Source organism: Ooceraea biroi, chromosome 6 (genome assembly GCF_003672135.1).
Source record: "Ooceraea biroi isolate clonal line C1 chromosome 6, Obir_v5.4, whole genome shotgun sequence".
NCBI lineage: Eukaryota > Metazoa > Arthropoda > Insecta > Hymenoptera > Formicidae > Ooceraea > Ooceraea biroi.
Genome location: NC_039511.1, coordinates 7,422,887 through 7,448,854, shown reverse-complemented (window position 1 = coordinate 7,448,854; position 25,968 = coordinate 7,422,887). Strand labels below are relative to the sequence as shown.

Below are 25,968 nucleotides of genomic sequence, written 5' to 3'. Positions count from 1 at the left end.
GTGAGTTTACGTCTCGAAAAATTTCTCATGTCCCATTCCGTTAGTTTTCAGTTTTACAGTCAAAAATATAACTTTTTGTGATGTGCAAAAGTGCGAAATATGCCGCAAACTTTGATTTAGTGATGATATTGTTGCGTCCGGGCGGACCTAGTTCGACGGCACACGAATCCCCACGCGCACGCACTCGCGGAAACGCTCGCGCACCGAAGAAAAGCACACTTCGTTAGTTAAATAAGCGGTTTATTGCAAATCCACAAGCGAGATACAATACGTCCGGTCCAGATCACGTCAGATCCTATTCTGTCTATTCCAAACTGTTTATTGATATCCTTGACGACCCGTCGCTAAGAACCCGCATCTTCTCCACGACGGCCGATCCGCGCTCAGCTGACAGCCGACCGGCTCGCGCTACACCGGGTAACCAACCCGGACGTAACAATATACTGTTAAAGTTGAAATATTAAATCGTATAGCTCCGCTGCCAGATCCAGTTTTGACAGCTGAGAAATTGTTCTTATTTTTTTATTTGGGACTTATTTTCCAATTCTATGGCATACATCAGACAGATATAAGAGTTTTCGGTAGATTTTACAAGTTTCAAGAGCACAAAAATATTTTTTGAGGAAAAAGTAAAAAATGTAAATATGAGACGCAAAAATTTTATATTGTATTATTCCTCGCCTATAACTTCATAAAACTGAGATGGCAGATTGCAGAGAGCGGACCCTTAACTATAATAAAAAGTGAAATTTATTTTTTAGCTTTTGATTATTTACAGATAAAAATTACTCCACAAAAGCAGAAGTAATGAAAGACGATATTTCTTTTGTAATTTCATAATGTTTTATTGTATAAACACTTGAATGTTTCTGTCCCAAGTATCATAAATATTACTAAATCGTTTTATGCTGCTATTTAATGCTGTTAAATTGCCTTTTCTTGATAATTTTGCATGATTTAGATTAATAGAGGAGAATCCCCTATTATAAGATATGCTCCTAATATGAGATAATGGAGTTTCTGCTAAACTAGTGAGCACCATCTGTTAATTCCACCATAAACTTATTACTCTTGGTGTAAAATGTATTTATTGAAAAATTCATTGTTCGTTATTGCGTTTAGCTTTTGCAAGAAAAGGTTTGTGAAATTGTGGACATGTCAAAGGAACTTAAGGTAACTTAAGGTCTTTAAACCTTGTTTATTACATAATAAAGAAATGGTTGGCAATAAATTCAGTATGCAATGATAGAGTAGAATTGTAGTAACAGGAAAATACGCGATTTGTTGAATTGCTTAATTGTAGAGGTTAGATTTCATGATCGCGGAACCGCTAGGCGTGTGGCTCGTATAATGAGATATTCAGGATACTCTTAATATGAGATAATTATTGCTCGAATATGAAGATTATGTAGTGTAATAAAAAGAAAGAAAATACTATGTTAAGGTTAAAGAAAAGTTAATACGAATTTATATTACGAATGTTTGTGTATTTAAGTTTTATAGAATCTGACTATGGAGGTTAGAGAAACGAGGAAGCGTTGACAGTGGAATCGTGAAGATTTGGCGAAGGCTGTGGCAGCAGTATTTTTATAAAAATATCTAATAAAGTTTTTTATTTGCAATACTGATGTATTTTGCACTTTTAACATCGATTTCTCAATGTATCTTATATTAGGAGCACACTTTCGCGATCTTGCGTAAAGCTCTTTTTCCAAATTTTTTTAATTTTCAGAAAAAATAATATTGAAATTAGATTTTTCATTTCACCAACCTAAAGCTTATTAAATTCTCTTCAAGAGAATGTATTACATTTTTAAATTCTGCTTATAGATTTCATACATTCGGCAAAATCGATATGGTATCTCATAATCGGGGACTTTCCTCTATAATATATTAGAAAGAAATGTAATATAACGTTAATATTCTAATTTTTTAAATATAGAAACAACCTCTGGCTGTAACAGCACAATTCATTTGTATGGTGGTGGGCGGATGTGAAAGACTTTATATTACAGCTTGGCCAGCAGATGACTTAGCAGAAATTGTAAGCAGTTAGCAAAGTTAATTACATTTATAGCAATTATTCTAGTTTATTATACTCTAATATGTACTTTTATCTGATAATTGTTAGATTGAACGAACTTACCTAAGTGAAGTTCGATCCTAATTATGCCCTGGGTCTCGTCCGGATGGAATGACTATGTAGTAGTGCTCCTGCACGCACCTCGACAACAGTATTAAAATATCGCCAAAAGCAAAGAACGATAACTCCCGCGCGCTTGCGCATCTCGCGCGCCTCACATCCTCATGAGTTCAAAGAATCCTAGGCAAATCACTATACCTAGGGAGGAAAAAGTAGAAAAGGGTGGTAGGTCCATCCGGACGAGACCCAGGGCATAATTAGGATCGAACTTCACTTAGGTAAGTTCGTTCAATCTAACAATTATGCTCCAGGGTCTCGTCCGGATGGAATGACTATGTAGCTGTTTAAAATCAGCGATTTGCCGCAAAACACGACTCTTAGGACAGGAAATCAATGTGAAAATGACGTATGACAAATCTGAAACAAGATACGATACATAAGAAGCCATCATAAAAGGAAAATGCGTATGCACCGAGGCCATAGGCTATACGGTACAATTAACAACTGTGTAATCCCACAGAAATAAAGACAAAGTCCATTGTCTTTTTTTTTTGCTGTGCGTGTTGGAAACCAAACACGATCCATACGCATTCAAATGCATGCGACACCGTATTCCTGACATTCCTCAAAGTCGGAAGGCGGTAAAAAATATAAAGGAATATAAATATAAAGAGAAAGACTGCGCCACTAAGATCCACCGTGTTGAGCGATGAAGAGTCGGGGCTCGCCAATCCGATATGTCTCTCTGTGACTAAATCAGGATTCCATTGGCTGCAGCCTCAGACATCACAGACTGACTAGACGTAAGCGCAGAGAATACAACAGCGTGTACTCCACCCTCCGCGAGGCCGTGAGTAAACCAGAGACGTACGAACTGTAAAGTAGTCGCTGCAGATGATAAATATCACGAAAAAGAGGCGGAAGGCCTCGCTACACGGATGTAATGGATGAGGATAAAGCAAAAGGGCCAAAGAAGAGCTAAGAAGTCGTATACATGTAATGTTCCCTAAAACGGAGAAATGGAAGGAATCCCATGCTTCTCAACACGAAAGAAACAGAGAGAAAGTTGAGGGCAGCCCGACGCTGATAGAGGAACGCAATTCGAGCTGGAAAGTGAAAAACGAAATATTCAGCCCTTATTAGAGAAAAGCTTGAGTCCGATGACTCCTTCCGAGGGCGAGGAGAGTTAAACTCGCCGCGAGAGCAATCCAGACGACGAACATAAGGGTAAAAAAGCGGACAGCCAGGATATCACGAAGGTCGGAATCAATCCGAAAATGTACGCAGGCACTGCGATTCGAATACTGCAGTACCCTCTAGCTGGAAATTCTAGGTACTGAAGGGAAACAAGGGAAATAGAGAAGCGTCCGCTGATGCTGACGAAACGACCATCAAGAAAGCTGGCAGAATGTTGCTTGATAATTAATTGATCAGGAGACTCAAGGGACTCGTGAGGGTGCTTTCCTGATATTCTGCCAGCCTTCCGGGAAGAAAGCCTCCGCGCCAGACGATGATTCCCAAAATGAAGAAAAGGAAGGCGCAAAAAATACGAGGTGACGGAACAAGGATAGTTCGGCCTGTAAGGGCTATCGAAGCATCACCCGTCTCCGCATCTGCCTCGATATGATCAATCTACCGATGCTTGTAGCACGGCCGAGGCGTGAGAATTTTCCTTCTCCAGAAATGGGAAACGCACTCCATGCAATCGCATCAGGAAGAAATCTAGATATCTAAGCGTTGTACATGGTACTGATAAAAGATGCAAGTAAATTGAAAAAAGGCCAACATCCAGGCCGCTATACAAACGTTGCCACCCAAAAAATCTTCGGGAACAGGAGCTGCGAATCGAGATTCAATAATAAAATGGTCTCTAAGACATAAAAGAAGCGTGTAAATGCAAAAAGAGATATCCCGATCCTGATACTGGCGCTTAACCTGTTCCAGAACAACCGACAGATGGGAGACAAGGGTAGAAACAGAGTTACAAAAATGCGAAAGAACCGATGCAGTGATAGAAAGCAGTTCAATCGGCTGCGAAACGAAGCATGGCGAGAAGAGGCATTAAAATCCCCATAGAATCGGGAAAAGAACAATGCCGAGTAGTGGTCACTAGTCGAGTGTACCTGAATTCGCACAAGAAGCGCCCAAACGTTCAAAGCAAAACTGCTGAGGAGACTCCGTTAGTTTAATCGAAAACCAGGAGACACTCGCACTCATACCTTATAGAATGAGGATAAGAAGGTACACAAAGAAGTACCGCGTCTGAGCGGCTTTAATGCATGCCCAGGACAACATTAGTGATATTTCAATGACTAATATGTCCAAATTTATTCCACGGAAAAAATTCTACCTGGAACACAAACTCGATGATGTTTCCATCAGCACACCATTTGCCATCGGAGACAACCGACAGCACATTTCTGTCGCCTCTGAGAGAGATTCAACGCGTAAGTTGGATTAAATGATCTGCAAGGAAACCACGATGAGGGCCACATGGCCCGGGAGTCGGAGATCAATTCACCTCCTCGAGGCACATTATCGGTATCTCCGAAATCAGGTGATATGCAAACTGGAATGCAAACAGGATGATATCCGCACCGAAACTCGGTAATGATCTCTCGAGTCAGACAGCCCGATGGCGATAATCCATTGCGCAATAGAAAAGTGAAAGCGGAGGAGGGAAGCAGAAAGGCAAATATCGGTGAGCTCCCACAAACCTCAACGCCCCTGAAATCATGGAAACATGGAACAAATGTGACGAAATCCGGGCGAAGAAGGCGTCCTCAACGCCGAGAGTAACCATTTGTGATCCTGGGAGCATGAACAGATCGCGCATGCTCTAATTAGAGAAGAGGCGGCTCGATATGCGTATGTACCCTGCGCAGATTAGGGTAAATCGACCGTCACTCGATGATATCTAGAAGCACAAATGGCTGCACAGTACGTGAAGAAACAAGTGCCGCTAAGAGAAAGGCTCTCGTAGACGCAAAGAAATGAGAGGCAGCAGAGCTCCCGTAAGGCGTCCAACACCATAGAGGAGCAATGGCATTATTCAGCCAATGCGGATATTTACCCAAGCGATCGGCAAATTTTCAAGGCCGGGATCGCGATTGGGAAGGATGGTGACAGCTCAAGTGAACGGGATCCTCTGGCTGAGGAACAACGGACGAACCGGGGCCTCCCGAGTTTCCAAATAATGAAATGACGGAAAACACGAAGCTGGTTCCGCTGCTTCGGTGTCTGGCGAACCGGTTGATCCTCGTTTTCCAGTTGCCGGTGACGGCTGCTGCTGTGAGCTTGCGATGACAGCAGAGCAGGAGAGCCTACAGCCAGTTTCAAAAAACTGCAGTCAGCAATTCAGATGCCGGCCAAACATGGCTCCTGGGCCCATCAAGATCAGGGCTGACAAGATCCGTCCTGGTTGTGCGTTGTCCAGACACGCGCACACTCCCGCGTGCGTGCGCGAAGCTAGTATGACTCGCCAACGCACGTTCGCGTGGATTCGCCTCCGCCGCAGGCCGCGGGGTACACCCCTTAAAAAACCCACGAGGCTAGAGGGCAGGAAGATGGAAGCGTGTCGTACGGAAAACCGCCGTTCGTGGCTGCCGGTCGGCGACACAGCTAATGGATGTAAACTGCCAAAATGCATACGTGTTCGAGCCGATCGTACGTCGTCGTTAAGAAGGTGCTCGTTCTGCACGATTTGCAGCCTTGAATGGATGCGCCATGTCGAATATGCGTGGCTGAGTTGCTGAGTGGAGATGCTCGGAGGCGTTGCGGAGATGCAGCAGGGACCCACTTGTGCCGGAGCAAGTGATCGGCACGTTTCACGCCTATTGGCTGAAGAAGATGGCACAGAGAAATTGACCTATGACCTGATAAGGCCAGTGCCGCAAAAAGGGTCGGTGCCGCCAGATCCGTCGATACCAAGGAAGAAAACAGGAATCGAGCACAAATGTCCACGCTTAGAACACGGCGACTGACGACTGTCGGTCTAAAAAGAACCCAGCACGAGAGGGTTCCAACTTTATGTGCTCAAACGCGCCTGATCGCTCTCATGTAGACGAGCGACGCGCGCGGAGTCGGCATCTTCTCTTCGGGCGTAGCACATTCCGAGAGAGAGCGTGTGTCGTTCGAACCGCCGGTGCACTGATGCCGGTCAGCGAAACGAGAAAATGCAATGGGTGTTGGACTCCCCCAAAAAACGCCCGAAAGCGCCGCCCGTGGGTGTGAGGAAGAAAACCGAACGGATCCTGTGAATCCGAAAACTCGCTGGCCAGGAAAGCAGCGCGCCGTAGAAGAAACGGAGGTCTTATCCTCACTGGCGCCGATCGGTGTTAACACAACCCAAAAAAAGGGGGGGGGAGAGCAGAAAAACCGTCGGTTATGTCCTCTCTTCGCCAGATATTGCAAAGGATAACTGGGTCAACAAGAGGATACCTGGTACAACGCCCTGGTCGCTTGAACGACCGTCGGTTCTTCGATGCTGTGCTCAAAGGCTAGTGGCAAAGCCACAGAACCCGCTGCTGAAACATCCACGTGCGTAATCTCCACCCTCGATGTCCCTCGGCGTCCCTCGATGTCCTAATCCCCCGATACCGCGAGCGCGCATAGAGGTTATGTTCGCCGATCTGGAAAATAACGTGACACCTCTCCTTTTCTCGCGGTCAGCAACGCTAACGCGTGCCACACAAGACCGCTAATGCCAAATAAGAGTAATAGCTCACCTGAGGAAGACGGCATCGCCGCCGACAAAAGCGAACGCAACGGGCTATCCGCCTGCGAAGTGACGCGCGAGCGATCTCGCTATCTGCTCGCATGGGAGGAAAGCACACCGACGATGTCGAAGCCTTCCTTCTCTCGAACGTTTGCATTTCATGTTCTGTGCCAATGCTATGGCATAACGCACGAAACCGCAAAGAGAAACTGAAAAAACACACAGATAACCTAAACGGCACTGTTGACAAGGGAAGCGAACAGAACACAATGAGGATGTGAGACGCGCGAGATACGCAGGCGCGCGGGAGGCGCGGCGCAGCGCGCGAGTTATCACCTTTTGCTTTGGGCGATATTTTAACACTGTTGTCGAGGTGCGTGCAGGAGCACTACTACATAGTCATTCCATCCGGACGAGACCCTGGAGCATAATTTTCATCTTATTAAGTAGAAAAATATGAACAGTGTAGAGTAGAGATGTTATTAAATTTGTAGATTTTATATAATTCTGTGTATACATAATATTGTGTATACATAATATAAAACTTTTTTCTAATGTTAACTTGTTTCTGCGTATGCAGATAATTAATTTGTTAAATTATTTTTTGAGATATTGAAAACAATATAAAAAAATGATATAAATATTGAAAAATATGATATACATTATATAAATATTGTATTGCAGAAATTATTTTATACAACATATTGTTTCTGTATGTCATATCTATATACTTCTTATTGAGTGAGTCCCCCTTGCGCACATTAATAATCGGACACGAAGATATTTTCCAATCGGACACATTTCCGATCAGACACAGTTCCAATCACAGATACTATCGGAGACGGTCCCGATTGGACACAGATTGTATCGGACACATACAATTGTGTTGCGGAATCGATTATTGATCGATTATTGCCGTCATCTCTTGAACGCGATCGCGACGCGGCGACGTACGTCTTACCGCGCCCCCGGTCGGGCTACCTCGCGACTATCAATCACTGTTCGTTACACCGGCCATGGGCTAGCATCGAAAGTGCGCGCTCGTATCGTTTAGGCTAGTTTAGTGGATAGTTTCTCATTGTGTACGGCTCACGGTTGTGCTCAGTGCGATAATCAGACTTCTCAGACTTCTTACAGTGATAGTGACTACTCATTTGCGGCGTTTGACGTATCAATAATATCGGTAGAGTCCGTGTGCTTCTCAGGTGGCCACGTGCGGTGCACGTGTGCCGCGCTCTCGGGACATCTCGAACCTTCGAGAACACTCACGGACAAAGACTTCTCATACAAAGCGACGTGCGATGGGTGAACCGCTTCCGCGATCTGCGTGTTTACCTCGCGTCGGCGTGTAAATACTGGACATACAGCGTTTTACAATAAAGACAGAACTCATTAATTATCCGCGCTGTGAGTCATTTTCTTTTTGCCCATTGTGGCGTCCATCTCACCGCGAATCCTACCAGTCTAACTCGCGTGTTCTCAAACAAATTGCGTACGGATATATATTCGGACATTGTCGATCGGACATATATTCGGTAACACTGAAGGAGAGTCTTCCTCACCGAAAAACTTGTTAAAACTTTGTAATATTGAAATGTAAAATAACTTACGGCAACGAGCGTAGCTGGATATACTTGCTTGTTGTTTATTGTTCCAAAAAGATTAAATATAAAAACAGACGTTTCGGTCACAACATTGAACCCTCTTCAGTGTTACAAAAGCTTAATTCATTGAATCCACAAAAAATCCTGTTACGCAATGGAGACACAAAATGTATAAATAAAGTAATAAACACGTCATAATAAAAATTTCAATACTCACATAAAAAGACCGATATAAATAAGTACACCGAATTATGAATTATGAACTATCAGATCTTATAATTAATAGTAATTAGAGCGCATTCAATTGAGTCACATGACGTTTTGAGATAAAGCCAAATGATCCTGTCACAAATTAGAAACATCAAATGTACACATAAATTATTGAACACAAAGTCATTGAGAAGTCAAAGAAAAATTATAAACAAATTATAATACTAACATAACAAGGCACAGTTTAAATTGACACAAAAATATATTGTAAGTCCAGGTAATTGTCAAAAATGGTCAAAAATGTAAAAATATGTCAAAACTTTCGTCATGTTATTCTGATGTAACAACCGTGACTGAGATCATTGGACCGAAGCTATGGTCGATATCAAACAAACAAGCAGAAAAATAGGTAACCAAGGTTATTGGGAAGGAAACAAGTTTAAAATAAGAAAATAAACCTCAGGTAACGACAGAGTGTCACTTTTTTTTTGCCTTTTTATATTTATCATCTCAGAGATCTTTTTTTATAAGACCTTTCTTCATCCAAGATTTCTATTTGATTTCTGTATTCTAACCTCTAATCCTAAAGGAAAACACAAAATTCTCTTTTATGACGCTTCTAAAGTCACTTCGAAAAGCATCCTCATATTCCTTAATTGTGTCCAAACACCGCTCAACAGCGATTTTGTGCGTAGAAATTGCCAAATTTTTGTAAAAAGCATTTTATTGTGCAAATATTGTGCGATGACAGCACCATCGCGAAGAAGTTCACTAGCAGCTCCAGCATCCCCTTTCGCACGAATTTTTAGCTGTCCACGCGAAGCAAGAACATGATATTGACATATATTACAAAGGTCACCTTCCCGAATAACCCGCACTAGATTTTAGTCGTCGATCGTTGTTTATGAAAAAGTTAATAACAAAAGAAGTTTCGAAAATATAGTAGTTATTTTGAATATTGAAAGATATAAACGATGAATATGTATATGAACGCAGGAAGGAAAGCCATTTAAAGCAGTGAATCGTTAATATATAGAATAGTTTCTTTTAATATAAGTACAAAGTATTCTCCACTTTAACTAAAAACACGAACAGTTAAATACAAAGTATTCTCTGGTTTAACCTAACCTAACCTAACCTAATCTAACCTAACCTAACTTGATATTTTCCGAAACTGGAACCCCGGACATATATACTCGTTTTCAGCCCGCTTCACGGGAGGGCGGGGAGAAGGGGCATAGCCCTTCCCCCCGCTGGAACCGTGCCGTGTACCAGGTAATAAAAATCTGTACGGTGAAATCTGTTACACTGGCCCCGGCGGGGGAGGGCAAAGCCCCTCCCCCCGCTCTCCCACGAAGCGGGCTGAAAACGAGCGTATGTGTCCGGGGCTCCAGTTTCGGAAAACGTAACCTAAGCCAATCCTATTTCTGATTTAAAGCTAAAATTCCATCAAATATACTCTTTCGTAAACGTATATGGTATCGTAAAATTATGCTTTATTCATTAAACTTTTTTCTTAATAACTTTTTAACAAACAACGAACGACGAGTGAAACCTAGTGCGGATTATTTGGGAAGGTGACCTTTGTAATATATGTCAAACTCAAGTCCTTGCTTCGCGTGGACAGTTGAAAATTCGTGCAAAATTATTACACTTCTCTTGTTAATAATTTTTTAATAAACAACGAGCGACGGCTAAAACATTTTGAAGGTCACTCAGGAAGGTAACCTTGACAATATATGTCAAGATCAAGGTCATCAGGACGGTCTCCGTTATTGCCAATATTTATCCGGTCTTTTTAGGTGAGTATTGAAATTTAAATTATGATGTGTTTATTAATTTATTTATACATTTTGTGTCTCCATTGCGTAACAGGATTTTTTGTGGATTCAACAAATTAAGCTTTTGTAACACTGAAGATGGCCAATGTTGTGACCGAAACATCTGTTTTTATATTTAACTTTTTTGGAACAATAAACAACAAGCAAGTACATCCAGCTACGCTCGTTGCCGTGAGTTATTCTACATTAGAAAGTGGCGAGCTCTTTACGATTTAATTTGTAATATTGTATATTTTGATGAGAAAATACGAATATGAGAAGGAAAATCGTCGCTCTGAAATAGAAAAAAAGTTATAATGTGCTTGAAACTGACAGTTGTAGGGTTAGGAAATCTGTTATACCGATGATATGCAAGGGCAGCGCAGGTCTACCGAGCATGCGCAGTGACGTGAAAGTGTGTGAAATTAGAAATGTGTATTGATTAGTTACAAAGGTAATTATTTACAACACCGACCATGGTGGAAAGTTCGTATTCCACACAAACCGAAGTCCAAAAATATTTAAAGATTAGTAACTAATTGCGCATGGGATCGACGAAGTCCATGTCTTGGACATTCCACGCCAATCAAAGTCCACCTTGGACGATGAAATCTCCCTTTGTTTATATTTTTTGGCGGGGGTGCAGATGGAGGGTGCTTCGCCAAAGACACACCATCGGTATGAGATTTCCTACCCCACAACTGTCAGGTTTAAGCATATCATAACTTTTTTCTATTTCAGAGCGACGATTTTCCTTCTCGCATTTGTATTTTCCCATCACAATATACAATATTATAAAGTTTTAACAAAATCGGTCAGGAAGAGACTTTCTTTCAGTATTACCGAATATGTGTCCGATGGAAACTATCCAATCGGAAAATATCTTCGTATCCAATTATTAATGTGCGCAATCGAAACATTCCCCTTTTTATTTGAATAATATGACTAAAATCTAATAAAATTGTTTGCACAGTTTTAAAACTTTATGATTAAAAACAATTTCTATTAAAATTAAGATTAGGTAACATTCTATTTATCATTATCTCTTGGAAATTATGGTTTTGGGATATTTTTATACTAATTTCCTGTTTCTATAGTCTTACAAGATTCTACTACTAATGAATTTTAGGAAAGATTAAAATTTTTATACGCAAAATGCGTAAATTAAAACATTTGCATGCATAATTACGCGTTGCAATTGATTCGGATCCTAGCATCTTTTGTCGTTATTTTGTTGTTTTATTGAAGATGTTGGAAAGACAGTCAGTGTACGTAGTTAATTAGTGTTACGAAGTTGCAGAATAACAACACAACAATGTTTTAGTCAGAACAAAAAAGCATAACAGTTTACACAACAAATTGCTAATTATTAGGGATGCAATACCGGTAAACCGATAAACCGGTTTATCGGTAAATGGCAAAATGTTCCCTTAAGTTTTGTATCTGTAATTTGTTATTTTTTTACCGGTAATTCGGTAAATTATACAATAATTAACTAGCCAAGTATCTAGAAGCAGTTTGAGTATTTTACCCAAACGTTTTCCATGCATACTCTTTTATCGCCTGACGACATTGAAGTACTTGACGTGCCCGGATCGCAGTGGTCATGTATTCTTGTAAATTTGTACAATATCTTGATTTGTATTGTATCTTGTATCTTCATGATTTTCAATAACGACTCGCAAATGATTTTGTGTCTCTTATAGGTAGGACAGGACGTTTTAATGTGATTCGGGCACGCCAAGTACTTCAATGTCGTCATGCAATAAGAGAGAGTATGCATGGAAAACGTTTGGGTAAAATACTCAAACTGCTTCTAGATATTTGGCTAGTTAATTATTGATTTCATATTTAGTTTTGCGTTTTGACAAGTTGGGAGTTTTTATGTACTTGGCGTATATATATATATTTTTTAAAAAGGTTTTTTAGAGATCTCACTCTTTTTTGTAAATTTTTAAAATTTGACTATATTTTAATTTTACATTCTTTTGAACATATAATTAGTATTATATAATTCCTTTTTATATGTTTTATTATCAATTATTTTGTATGCTAACTCATCGTTCCGATGCAATTTGTAATAAGTTTTATTAAGAATAATCTTTTGATTTTTATATAATGTAAATTATCGTTATATATTTTATACTGTTTTCTGTTTTGCTAACAAAATTTCTCTATGTGTTACAATATTTTTTTATTATAACTTTAACAATATAACTTTACTTTCAAATAAATCATTTTTACGAGTTTTATAATTTTATGCAATGAATGGGGTAGCTCTCGACGTTATGCAGTGAAAAGTTGGTGGTATTGGTGCAGTCAGAGTAAGGATTTTGCACGCATATGTAATCTTAGCGGACCTTAGTATGTTACCTCTGCTCGCGTTTGTGTTAACAAATCCCTTTCTCACTAACTAATATTTAAATTAAATAATTTATAACACTACAGTGTTACGTCCAGAGACTGTACGGTTCCTTGCTTCCACGAAACATAGCGATATCTTTTTTTTTATTGTCGGACAATGTGGCGACGCGTCGATCCGGTCACGTGTGGTCAGTAGGGTTAGGATCCCAGTGTGGGATTAGAAAAAAACAAATGATACAGCTGCGTCGGATCATCTCCGGGCAAATACCCTCACAGGAGCCGCGGGTTCTGACACACGTGTCCGGGCAAGCGCGATATTAGATCTAGATATTAAACCCCTTGATCTCTAATGATTATTTTTGAATTGAAAGACAATAAGCCACAGCGCAACAAATTCGGTCGCGCGTGACTGTAGGCTCGCGGTGTCAGTTTGGGATATCACTCTTCCTGGAAGAGAAATGATACAGCTACACCGGATCATCTCCGGGTAAATATCCTCACAGGAGCCGCGAGTCCGAACACACATGTACCGGTGCGAGACTTAAGAGAACCATCTGCGAACAGCTTATCGCTTCATAGACCGACTGTCGATAGTTGCAGTTAATTAACGAACGGTCCCCGAAAAGTAGTTCCCGGAAATCTACCCCTCTTCCATACTATTCCTATCATATAAAAAACGACGACGGCTCAACTTCCGAATAGCCCCCCCCCCTCCGATTTTCATGAAATTTTTAGGATATGTAGAGGTAGAGATGAGGAAGATGTGGATGGAAGGATTTTTTGCGGAAACGCCTCCTAGCGAAGAAATTAACAAAAAAAGGTTTAATGATTTTGCACGAATTTCCAGCTGCCTACGCGAATCAAAAACTTGACTTTGATATATATTATAGAGGTCACCTCCCTTAGTAATCTGCAGAAGGTTTTAGTTCTCCTTCGTTATTAATTAAAAAGTTATTAACAAAAGAAGTTTAAGGATTTTGCACGCATATGTAATCTTAACGGACCTTAGTATATTACCTCTGCTCGCGTTTGTGTTAACAAATATTGGTAATACTGCTGTTTAGAGGACCCACCTCCGATGACCTTGACCTTGACATATGTTGCCAAGGTCAGTGTCCTGAGTGATCTTCAAAAGGTTTTAGCCGTCACTCGTTGTTTGTTAAAAAGTTATTAACAAGAAAGTTTGAAAACTATACTACTTAAAATTAGTGATCAAAACATAATATACTGATATATTGAAATAAAGATTTATTGATGACCAAGCTGGCAATACAAATGTAAAGGGCACACCGTTTCGGCCGACGGTTTCGGTCCTTCTCAAGTGCAAACAAAACATGAAGTGTTAAATTCTACAATCAAATGAAATATAAAGTCAATATTTAGTCTTTATATTGACTTTATATTTCATTTGATTGTAGAATTTGACACTTCATGTTTTGTTTGCACTTGAGAAGGACCGAAACCGTCGGCCGAAACGTTGTGCTCTTTACATTTGTATTGCCAGCTTGGTCATCAATAAATCTATATTTCAATATATCATTACTGGCAAATTGAAGGATTTATTTACTACATAATATACTGATGTATGTAGAGACTAACCAGGTTAGTTAGGTTAGGTTAGGTTGATTAAAGCATAGAATATTATATTTAACGAATTTATTGTTAGTAACTTTTCAACAAACAACGAGCGACTAGTGAAACCTAGTACGGGTTATTCGGGAAGGTGACCTTTGTAATATATGTCAAACTCAAGTCCTTGCTTCGCGTAGACAGCTAAAAATTCGTGCGAAATCATCAAACTTCTTTTGTTATTAACTTTTTAATAAACAACGGGCGACGGCTAAAACCTTCTGAAGGTCACTCAGGACATTGACTTTGACAACATATGTCAGGGTCAAGGTCTTGATTTGCGTAGACAGCTGGAAATTCGTGCAAAATCATTAAACCTTTTTTTATTAATTTCTTCGCTAGGAGGCGTTTCCGCACAAAATCCTTCCACCCACACCTTCCTCACCTCTACCAATGTTAGTTTAGAATTAAAGTAAAACAATTTTGTTACTGAATATGTTCGTTTCGATTAATAGTTAATTACAATCTGCCAGTAAATAAACACACAAATTATATTTCCATTTTTCAAATTACATATTTTATATAAAAAGCCAAACAACACGAACACTATATTATGTTATTCGAAGATGTAACTTCTTTTCTTTTTTTCTATTCTAAATATGTTTTTAAATTGTACGCAGACGTAACTTTTTAAATATAATGTTTTTTAAATTAACAAAATAAAGGTGTACTAAATTATTTGAGTTCCCTCTACTCATCTCCATTTTCAACAGGTCGTACCGGTCCTATCCCAGGTAAAAGGGATTCAGTTCCTTGACCTAAACATGGACCTACGGGCAGACCGTTCCGGGTTTAGGGTAAGATCGATCCCCGTGGTCGTTAACCTTTAAGCCGGAACACAGTGGTCAGTCCGACTCGTGCTTTGGGGCCTAAATGCAACAAGGTACGAGAGGCGCTCTGTTGCGCCCTTTCTTTGAGCTCACGGAGCTCTGGACGTAACAACAGCAAAGTATTATATTTATAGTACGCCTAGTATAGTCCTACCTACAATCTCTGTCTCTTTCTTTCGCTGTCTCTCACTCTCTTTCTTTCGCTTTCTTTCTCTCGCTCGCTCGCTCGTTAGGAAATTAAAACGTGTATGTGTGAACGCACCTTGAGGGACAAAATCGCTTTGCATGTGTTTGTGCGAGCATACGTACGTGAGTGGTCTGTGTTTCGTAGTGAAGGATTCCCTGACGCGGTTTCCGCGATCAGGATGTTGGTTCCAGGGAAAGAACGTATACAAAAAACAGCTCCGGATTACGGTACTTCCGTCGAATAATGTTGGTTTTATTGTAACTTGTAATAACTATTACACGGAGTGAGAGCGTGCCTGACGGACACGGAGAGTACACCGCGACGCGAATTTAGCTTGAGTTTTGACCTGACGGGCTAAGGCTTACTTCACAGATATATTTCGCGTACGGCGGTCTAAATCGCTCTCATCGCTCCAAGCGTCGCACAGTGTCGGAAATTTGAAAAAATCTGGCCAAAAATCAAATTTTTATATAGAAGTATTGAATGATCTTGAACATTTTAATTGAAAGATAAATATATGTATTAGCTAGAATGACAACCATAAATATAAACTTTAATATTTCTTACGACGCGACGCTCGGATAAAAAGACACGATATATATTTTGTATTGTCTATTTATTTCTTGTATATTGTACACTGTACTGTTTTATCATTTCATCGCCTTTTAACATCATGGAGGTGCCACCAGAAAGTATGTAAAAAATATTATAAGAACGTTTCTTATTTCTATTACATAAAAGCCATAAAAATTAACCTCATTTATGGATCGTTAAATTTACAATCTTTGATTAGATTTTTATTACATTTCCAGACATTCCCCAAATAATGTTTACGTATGTATTTAAAGCTTTTTTAATGTAGTTTATTCTGCAATTTTTTAAATTTGCGAAAATTTGCGGATTTTATGAAAAAAATCAATATTTTGCTGAATCAACATTTTCCTTCACTATGCCGAATTTTTTTAGTATCTTGGGCTTTTCTTTTATGGTTTTTTCGAGAATTATTTTTCACTTTAGGGTCACGTGATCGTTACGTATGTATGAAGAGAATAAGGCTTTATAACATATTATTGGAGAAGTCCACCCAAGTCTTTTGCGACAAGATGCAACGTGAGCATCTAACGCAACGTGTTATGTATTATTAATGCATTTAAAGTAATTGTACACTTAAAATGTTATAAATTTGCATTTAAAACATGATTTAGAATTATGGCCAAGTTTTTGATAAAATCCGACACTGTGCGTCGGCTCGATCATCGGTACCGATAGATCCGAATCATAAAAACGATCGACGTGTCCCGCAAGAGCTTATCAGGATTCGCCAGCACGTTTGGCTATTTACGTGAGGCCTTCTATTTGCCTCAATTTGGCTGTTCGCAAGAAATACGGTTCTATTATTCGTAGAAACAATAACAGCGAATTGGTCGGCTACTTCGCGGAATAACACGGTCGAATCTACGAATTTTCTAGAATATAAAATTCGGACTATTTCCTCTGATTCGCAACATATCACCCGCCCCGTAGCGTGAAACGGGTACGAAACAAAAAAAACAGAACAGAAAACGCATTTATAGCTGGATGAACACGTATCGTACAAACTCACAATCGAAGTAATCAAGGTGGAGGCGAGAAAGAAATAAAAAAATTAAACTCAAGCGCTTGCCCGCTTCCCTTGACACAAGTATTATCGCGATTAATAGAAAAAAGACTTGAAAAACATAAAATCAAATATAAGTACAAATTACTGTTTCGACTCAAGCCTTTTCATCGGCAGAGGCAGCGTCCTCCACTGGAATTTGTAGAGGGCAGATCTGGGTGATCGGTCCTTTTAGCGTCTATCGGCGTTCTATGGTGACGACCCGAACGCGATTATCGGCTCCCGGTGGATCTGGACAATCCGAGCGAGTTGCCACTTCCCGGGAGGAAGGTTATCATTTTTTAACAATACTAGTGCGTTTAGCTGAACGTTAGGTTGCTCTTGGCGCCACTTAAGACGCTGTTGGAGCGTGTGTAAATAGTCCGCCGACCACGACCGCCAGATCTGCTCTCGCGCAGCGCATATCACCTGCCAGCGGTCCAGTCGGTTCTGGTTAATCTCGAGGGTTGATTCTTCGGGGACGGAAATCAACGGTTTGCCTATGAGGAAGTGCCCCGGTGTCAGCGCGGAAAGATCCGAGGGGTCATCAGAGAGTGCAGAGATTGGTCAGGAGTTCAAGCACGCCTCGATCTGGCAAAAGAGAGTAGTAAACTCCGTTTGCAACAGTGTATACTCGAACCACTCGGTTCAAATGATGCTTAATATTTTTCATTCCGGCCTCCCACAGCCCCCCGAAGTAAGGAGCTGAGGGAGGAATGAAGTGCCATTTCATTCGATCGTTCGTGAAATAGTTTTTCACTGCGTCGTTTTGCATCAGCGACGAAAAAACTTGATGCAGCTCTCTATCAGCACTCTGGAAATTGGTACCGTTGTCCGAATAGACATGCGAGGGAAGGCCGCGGCGACTGACAAATCGTTTGAATGCGACTAAGAAACTGTTTGTCGAATAATCGTCTATCAGTTCGAGATGCACGGCCTTGGAGGCGAAGCAAATAAAAATCGCAATATAATATTTCCGGGTTTTTTGTCCACGACCGACAAACGGAATAAGTAAAAACGGCCCCGCGTAGTCGACGCCCGCGTGAGTGAACGGAGCAGAGGGTTGAACACGAGGCGCCGGAAGGTTGCCCATTATGGTCGAAGCAGGATTAACTCGATATCGCGCGCACGGAATGCACTTGTGAATGTGCGATCTCACCGCCGATCGCGCGGCTAAGACCCAAAATCGTTGGTGCAACGTACACAATGTCAATTGAACCCCTCCATGAAGAGACTTTGCGTGCGTGTACGCGATCAAGAGCTCCGAGATCCGATGCTTAGGCATTATAATCGGATGTTTTTCGGCATAACTTAAGGCAGAATTATCCAGCCGCCCGCCAAGGCGGACCAATGCATCTTCCCCCAGGAAGGGCTGAAGAGCGAGAAGAGGACTCGACTTCGGTATGAGAAGGTGGTTTTTGAGAGCTTGAATTTCGGCAGAAAATGCACGTTGCTGCGCGTACCGACACCAGAAAAGCTCAGCTTCTTCGAGCTCCGTGGAAGTCAGCGATTTGAGAGCGGGAGGTCGATTCTGTGAGTTACAGCGGGCTCGATTAATAAATCGGCGAACAAACGCGATAACCCGCAATAAACGCGTCCAACTAGAGTATTGATACCGCAAGTCCCACTCAGATGCGACCGGTATATGTAGGCTTCGAACTTGACGCGCTTCTAAGAGCGCGGTGTCTCGCGAGCCGAGCGCCTCAGGCGAGACATCCCCTTTTTCCGGCCAAGCCGGTGAGGGACGGGAAAGCCAGGCCGGACCGGACCACCACAACGATGTACCAGTTCGGAAGCGGATATACCCCGCGAAGCACAGTCCGCGGGGTTCTCGGTGGATCGGACGTGATTCCATTTAACGGTAGGAAGGCGGGTTTCGACTTCGGAAACACGATTAGCAACATAAGTCGTCCAAGTCGACGGATGTCGCTTCAACCACGCCAGTACCACCGAGGAATCAGTCCATCCGAAGATCGGAGACGATTGGATTTCTAAAGCATCACGAGTCCATTCTAATAGCCGAATTAACAATACTACGGCGTTCAGTTTGAGCCGAGGCACGCTTACTGTCTTCAGCGGAGCTACTTTAGTTTTTGCGGCAACCAGTGTTAGCTGAATATCTTGAAAGGAATGAAGAACTCTCAAGTAAACAACGGCGGAATAGGCACGACTGGACGCATCAGCAAACCCGTGCAGCTCGACGCCGAGATTTTGACGATGCACTCCAGTCCAGCGGGGAATCCGCAGCTTTCCCAGCCGCGGAAGCTCACGACAATATTTGAGCCATCGGTCTCGAATATCTGCTGGAACTTCGTCGTCCCAGTCCGCTTTCGAAAGCCATAATTCCTGTATAATAATTTTCCCGACAATAACGACGAGCGAGGCCCATCCTAGTGGATCGAATAATTTAGACACAAGAAATAGGATGGAACGTTTAGAGCACGTCTGAGACGTACAAGAATCGACGCGGAACACGAAGGAATCAGAGGCGGGAATCCACGCCACTCTGAGCACTTTTAGGCTGTCGTCCTCGCCGAGCGGACGCTCGGGGTTGGATTCCCGATCACACTCGGGAATGTCCTCCAAAAACTTCGCAGAGTTTGAGCTCCATTTTCGCAGATGAAATCCACCTCTCGACATTAACTGCACAAGCTGGTCTCGCGCCTGTTTCAACGTGGAACGTGGGGAGATCATCCGCCCCGTATAGGACGTCGTCTACATAAATAGAGCGCTCTAAAATGTCGCGAGCCAGAGGGAACGCATCTCCTTCATCGAGGACGAGTTGCTCCACAGATCGGTTTGCATTAAACGGCGAAGAAGTTAGTCCGTACGTGACGGTGAGCAGGCGGAATAAGTGAACGAGCTGGTCCGGCGCGGTCCGACACCAGATTCGCTGAAAGTCCGCGTCGGCGGTATGGATAAGGATCTGCCGGAACATTTTGGCAATATCGGCCGAGCCAACATGACAAAACTGTCGCCAACGCAGGATAATGGATGCTAAATCCCGCAGCAGCTTAGGGCCAACTCGCTACTCGATGCCGGAAGAACCGGGTGATGCGGAATATAGAAAGCAGCCGGCGCGGGAACGGACTCATCAACTTCCTCCATGTGCCTCAAGGACAGATATTCAGCCAAAAAAGCCTGATATTGAGAAGCTATCTCCAGCTGTTTTACAAGGCGTTGCTTGAGGCGAAGATAACAGCGGAGAGCGGTCTCACGAGAATCGCCCAGATGTCTCACAGGATCGTGTTTGAAAGGGAGTTGCACTACGTATCTCCCGTCGGAATCGCGCGAATGGGTTTCGCGGAAGAATTTTTCACATCTCTCATCGTCTTCGGAGAGTGAAGATTTAACGGGAATTTCTTCTATCTCCCAAAATTTACGGAGAAAATCGTCAACGGACGGGGACGCAACACAATCAACGCAGTAGCAGAATTGGAATCATTAGGCTTCGGCACCGTCGGCCCGGACAGGACCCAACCGAGAACCGTAAGTTGCGCCATCGACGAATTTGGAGGACCTTTACGAAGATCGTTCAATAAAAGAGATCCGTACACGTCTGCGCCGAGCAGAACGTTAATCAGCATCTTACTCGACGGATCAGGATCCGTCCCGCGAGGGGTAAATCGCGTAAATGTGGCCACGATTCGTTGGCACTGTTTCTGGAGCCCGCGTATGAGGTGATCCGCTGATACACATACGCGAATAGAGGCAAGGAGGGTCCCTCCGCAGCACACGGTTCGAGCTATATTAGGACTCGCGACTTCGCTACGCCGCTACGTTGTTCACCGAAGCAATTAACATGAAGATTGGCTCGGTATCTCTTCGTCCGCAGGGACTGACGCTGATTTCGATATGAAGCTAACGGATGAGCCCTGATCGAGCAACGCACGCAGCTTAAATGTTCGACCCTCCGCCGTACGAAGTCTAACCCACGCGGTAGCTAAGAGGACCTCAGGAAGCCCGTACTTCTCGGAGGATATCGTCTGCACCGAGGCCGTGGAGCTTGGTGGGTTCGCGGTGAGCGCCGTCGCTCGAGACACTTCATCATTAGACTCACAATTTGCACCGTTTTTCTCGCGTTGATCAGCCGCTGCCGAGTCTTTCTCCCGATGCAACAGGGTATGGTGCGTGCGTTTGCACTGACTGCATTGGCCTTTATTTTTACAGCCAATCGTAGTATGACCGGGGCGCAAGCAATTAAAACAGTATTTAAATTGTTTTACGAGGGCAACGCGTTGGTCTAGAGATTTTGTCCTGAAATGATCGCATTTAGCCAATAGATGAGCTTCTGAGCACGCGACACACTTGACGGCCGAAACGTGATTCACAAGAGAACGGCCTTTCTGAGAATCACCGAAGGTGCTGCCCGCATTATCCTTCGGGGCCGTCGGGCCTGACAATCAAATCGTCATAAAGTCGTGGATTTTTTTATAAGTCGCGCTCGATTTGGAGCCACCGCGATGCAAATTCCATTCGGTACGCGTACGCTTACAAAATTTCTGGAGAATACAATAAACCAGCCAATCGTCCCACGAGTCGACAGGTAACTTGAGATTGGCTAACACAGACAGCGACGCGGCCACCGTGTCACGGAGACACTTCAACTCTTTCGCGGATTCGGCCTTCATAACGGGGAGACTGGCGAACGCATGGATATGTGCCTGTACGATCGCACTCTCATCATCGAACTCGTCAATTAAGAAATTCCACGCCGCAACATAGTTCTCGTCGGAGATGTGAATATTATTAATAAGCAACGCGGCATCTCTGGTTACGCTCGCCTTGAGAAAATGTAGCTTTTGCATGTTCGTGAGGGCTTCGTTATTGTACACTAACGATTCAAAAAGTCCGCGGAAATTTTCCCATTGCGCGAGTTCACCGGAAAACTTCGGAAGGGAAATACGCGGTAATTGCAAACTCTGACCGACAGGGAACTCCCGATTTAGCGAGAAATTACTGCGATCTGACATATCGCGATCGAAACAGTCAAACCTGGCGATGGCTTCATTCAGCAGATTAGTGGCTTCCTCGTACGACGCCTCAGCGGTCAGAAAGTCCTCTCCTTTGAAGTAGTTCAGGCTGTTCTGTTGTTCCTCATCCGCCGTCTGTAGAAGGCGAACGTGTTGCTGACGGCATTCGCGCCACAGCACTTCCAGGTTGTCCTTCCGACCCTTGGTCTTGGGCAACGTGATGTTCACTTTGGCCATCTTCTTAAAGTATACTATCACTCGAGCGATGGAGGCGATAGTATTAGCTTGCTGAATTAGCAGCTTGCTAAGGTTTTCAGCCATGGTCAGGCGTTCCACGCTCGTCACCACGACGAGTTATCGGAGAGTGTACTGCACCAACGCACGGCCTCGAATTACTCACTGACGATGAGTATTCGCGCATAGCGAGTTCAACGTGAGCACGATGCGAACGTGAGACTGAAAATTCACGATAATCTTGACTCCCGACTATCTCACCGAGATCGTGATGACAGGACCCCACGTTTCGGAAGCGTCGGGCCACGCGGAGAGAGCGGACGTCGTTTCCTTGAATTGAACCGGCACTAGCTGAAGCGTATAACTGGCCTTTCCACTGACAGTTTCAAGAAGCACCAGAAACGGAGACCAAGAGTTGACGTTCGTTCACCACTGCAATCCGGCTCGAAGGACTATGTTTCGTAGTGAAGGATTCCCTGACGCGGTTTCCGCAATCAGGATGTTGGTTCCAGGGAACGAACATATACAAAAAACAGCTCCGGATTATGGTACTTCCGTCGAACAATGTTGGTTTTATTGTAACTCGTAATAACTATTACACGGAGTGAGAGCGTGCCTAATGGACACGGAGAGTGCACCGCGACGCGAGTTTAGCTCGAGTTTTGGCCTGACGGGCTAAGGCTTACTTCACAGATATACAGGGTGAGTCATTTAAAGTGTGACAGACTTATATCTCGGAAACGAAGCATTTAGAAAAAAATGTTTCAGACAAAAGTAGTATGATTCTGATGGGGCCATAATATGGTGTCATTGGCTTGACCATGGATAGTCGTTTGAAGGTTACGCGAAGGTCACTTCTAATTTTTTAAATTGAAACCTCAATTTTTTATTGCATATTCTTGTAGTTGACCCCGAAACCTTTTCAAAACACTATAAGAAAATATTTTTCACTCATTACTCTGTGAGTTATGAAGCTTGAAAGTTACAGTACCGCCGGCATTAGAATTACCCAAGATGTACCGCGTGGAGGTTGCACGGTCGGATTTACACCTCTTGTTTGTTTGTGTGTGTGTGTGTGTGTGTGTGTGTCACAGCAGAGATAAGGACCCCACGGTTCGTCACTCCCATAGTATTTTATGACTCCAAACCTTATCTGCTGTGTGTGTATGAGAAAAAGATAAAATAAACAAATATTTATTCAATTGTTATGTTCAAAATGATGACCCTCTGCTAGAATACATTGTTTAGTCACCCTTCGGTTAGTCGATTGCCAGATTTGGTATATTGCACACGTGCAAGTATTAAATATTATATAAGTGTTATATTATATAATTATTATATTATATGTATTGTAGAAGTATTATACATATAGAGATTATAACGAAAAATCAAAGATAAGATTATTATAGCAATCGATCCTTTATGTCACCAGTAAATCACAAACTGATAGTTGTGACTAGTTATCAGCCGGGGATGGTCGTGATAGAAGTTGCCAGGATGAGTTTTAATAACTCATTAATTGTCGATATGATGGAGTGATTGTCGGTTTTTAGCAGTAGGTATTTTATTGACAAAAAGAGATCTCTTATGTTGCTTTTAGGACCTGTATTAGTTCATATATTACTGCATTGTAGAAAGCAACTTGACTTTATCATACACTTAAAAAGGGCCTCAATCGCTGGCCGAAACGTCGTGAATTATTAATGTAATAATAGCGAGATTGGTTGAGAATAAAGGAAATCTATCAATAAGATTATTATCATTTAATAAAGTTACAATTTCTAAAAATAACTTAAATCAAATACATTTTATAAAACTTATGAAGATTAAAGAAAAATAAAAAGTAATGTTTAAAAAATTAATTATTGTACTATTTAAAAAACTCAAGCGGTAGTATTGTTATCAATTAGAAAGAGAATATATGTATATATTGTTTTGAAAAATTATTGTTGTACTACTTTTAAAAAATAAAAAGTGATACATATCTTTTTATTGTCACTCTTCCTCTTCCAATCCAAGTGGTAGTAGCTTTCATTTATCACTTGGATTTTAATTTGTTTGAATTCTAATGGAAGGAATAGAAAACGTAATAGAAAAGAATAAAAGAGGTTACAGTACAAAATGTAAAAAAAACAATATTTAGGTAGTGCAAAAAACTTGGCGCTGCTAGACCTCGCTACCGCCCCTTAACGCACGCATGCACCTTATATAAAACCTCAAGCTGCTCGTTCAGATATAAAACTGAAATCCAAGAAATTTTACGCATGCATAAGCACTTATTATATTATTATATATAAAACTTAAATCTAATCTAAATTTGACAAACAGCTTACATTTAATGATGAAAGATAGATAGATAGATAGATAGATGGAGAGAGAGAGAGAGAGAGAGAGAGAGAGGGAGAGGGAGAGGGAGAGGGAGAGAGAGAGGGAGAGAGAGAACATACACACTTTCTATTATGCCCAGTTTCTTTATACCTCTCAATAGTTATCTCCCAGATAACTAAAAATTTGTTTTCTTTATTGAAACCTCTGATTACGTATTTAACGGATAGCTATTCTTCATACTACTCACTTTTGACACAAAGTGTCTAGAATGTTATTATAAATTACCATATTCTGTCAGGTTACAAAGGTGAAGAAAACTGATTCTACGAGATATCTTTTGGATAAAGTTATCGAGAGGTGAAGAAATTGGGCCTTAAACGATGAAAGAGAGAAAAGCATTTCTCGTATTACTCGGTCTAGCAGCGCCAAGTTTTTTGCAGTAACTATTGTTTTTTTTACATTTTGTACTGTAACCTCTTTTATTCTTTTCTATTACGTTTTCTATTCCTTCCATTAGAATTCAAACAAATTAAAATCCAAGTGATAAATGAAAACTACTACCACTTGGATTGGAAGAGGAAGAGTGACAATAAAAAGATATGTATCACTTTTTATTTTTTAAAAGTAGTACAACAATAATTTTTCAAAACAATATATACATATATTCTCTTTCTAATTGATAAGAATACTACCACTTGAGTTTTTTAAATAGTACAATAATTAATTTTCGATAAATTCTCTCTGCACTTGGCGCAATTTGAAGATTTCATACATTTTTGTGAAAAAATGCTATAATAATATTTAAAGAGAATTAAAACAACGCTTGGATTGGAATAGGATGTTGTATACATAATAATAAAATAATAGATTTTCTGATTTGCATAAATACCCATTTTTATAGTTGACGCAATGGTTTGATATCATTACTTTTGTAGAGTTCTTTTTTTCTTCGCGTGCGTATACTTGGCGCCTTTTTTGTACCTTTTTTAAAAAGGTAATTTTGTTGTGTTTTCCCATTACCTGGGGGTGAACCCTTATCACCATGCGAAAGTTGATGTTTCTAGCATGTCGGAAAGTACTCCATCAATTCAACGACAGACAGAATAGGGATTTTATATGTATAGATTTATAATTATATATTATATAGTATATAAGTATATTTATATATGTTTAGAAATTAAATTAAAATTAGAAGTAAAAAATAAAGTTTTATTCGTATATATTTTCTGTAATGCTTGATTACATGTGAATACATTATTAATATTTACTGCTTTTTATTTTCAATATACATGT

At 41.4% G+C, this 25,968-nt stretch overlaps 1 protein-coding gene across 10 annotated transcripts in view; it reads left to right on the top strand.

Annotated features, from left to right (window-relative positions):
- Nucleotides 1–25,968, top strand: part of LOC105287899 (odorant receptor 49b-like) — a 133,411-nt gene that overhangs the window by 44,617 nt on the left and 62,826 nt on the right. For all 10 annotated transcript variants that reach the window (XR_003406662.1, XR_003406664.1, XR_003406665.1 and 7 more), the window contains one exon: nt 1,943–2,044. Coding sequence is in view for 4 of the 10 variants with exons in the window: in XM_026970382.1 (XP_026826183.1) it covers nt 1,943–2,044 (102 nt within the window). In the remaining 6 variants the exon portion in view is untranslated. The remainder of the gene's footprint in view (nt 1–1,942; nt 2,045–25,968) is intronic.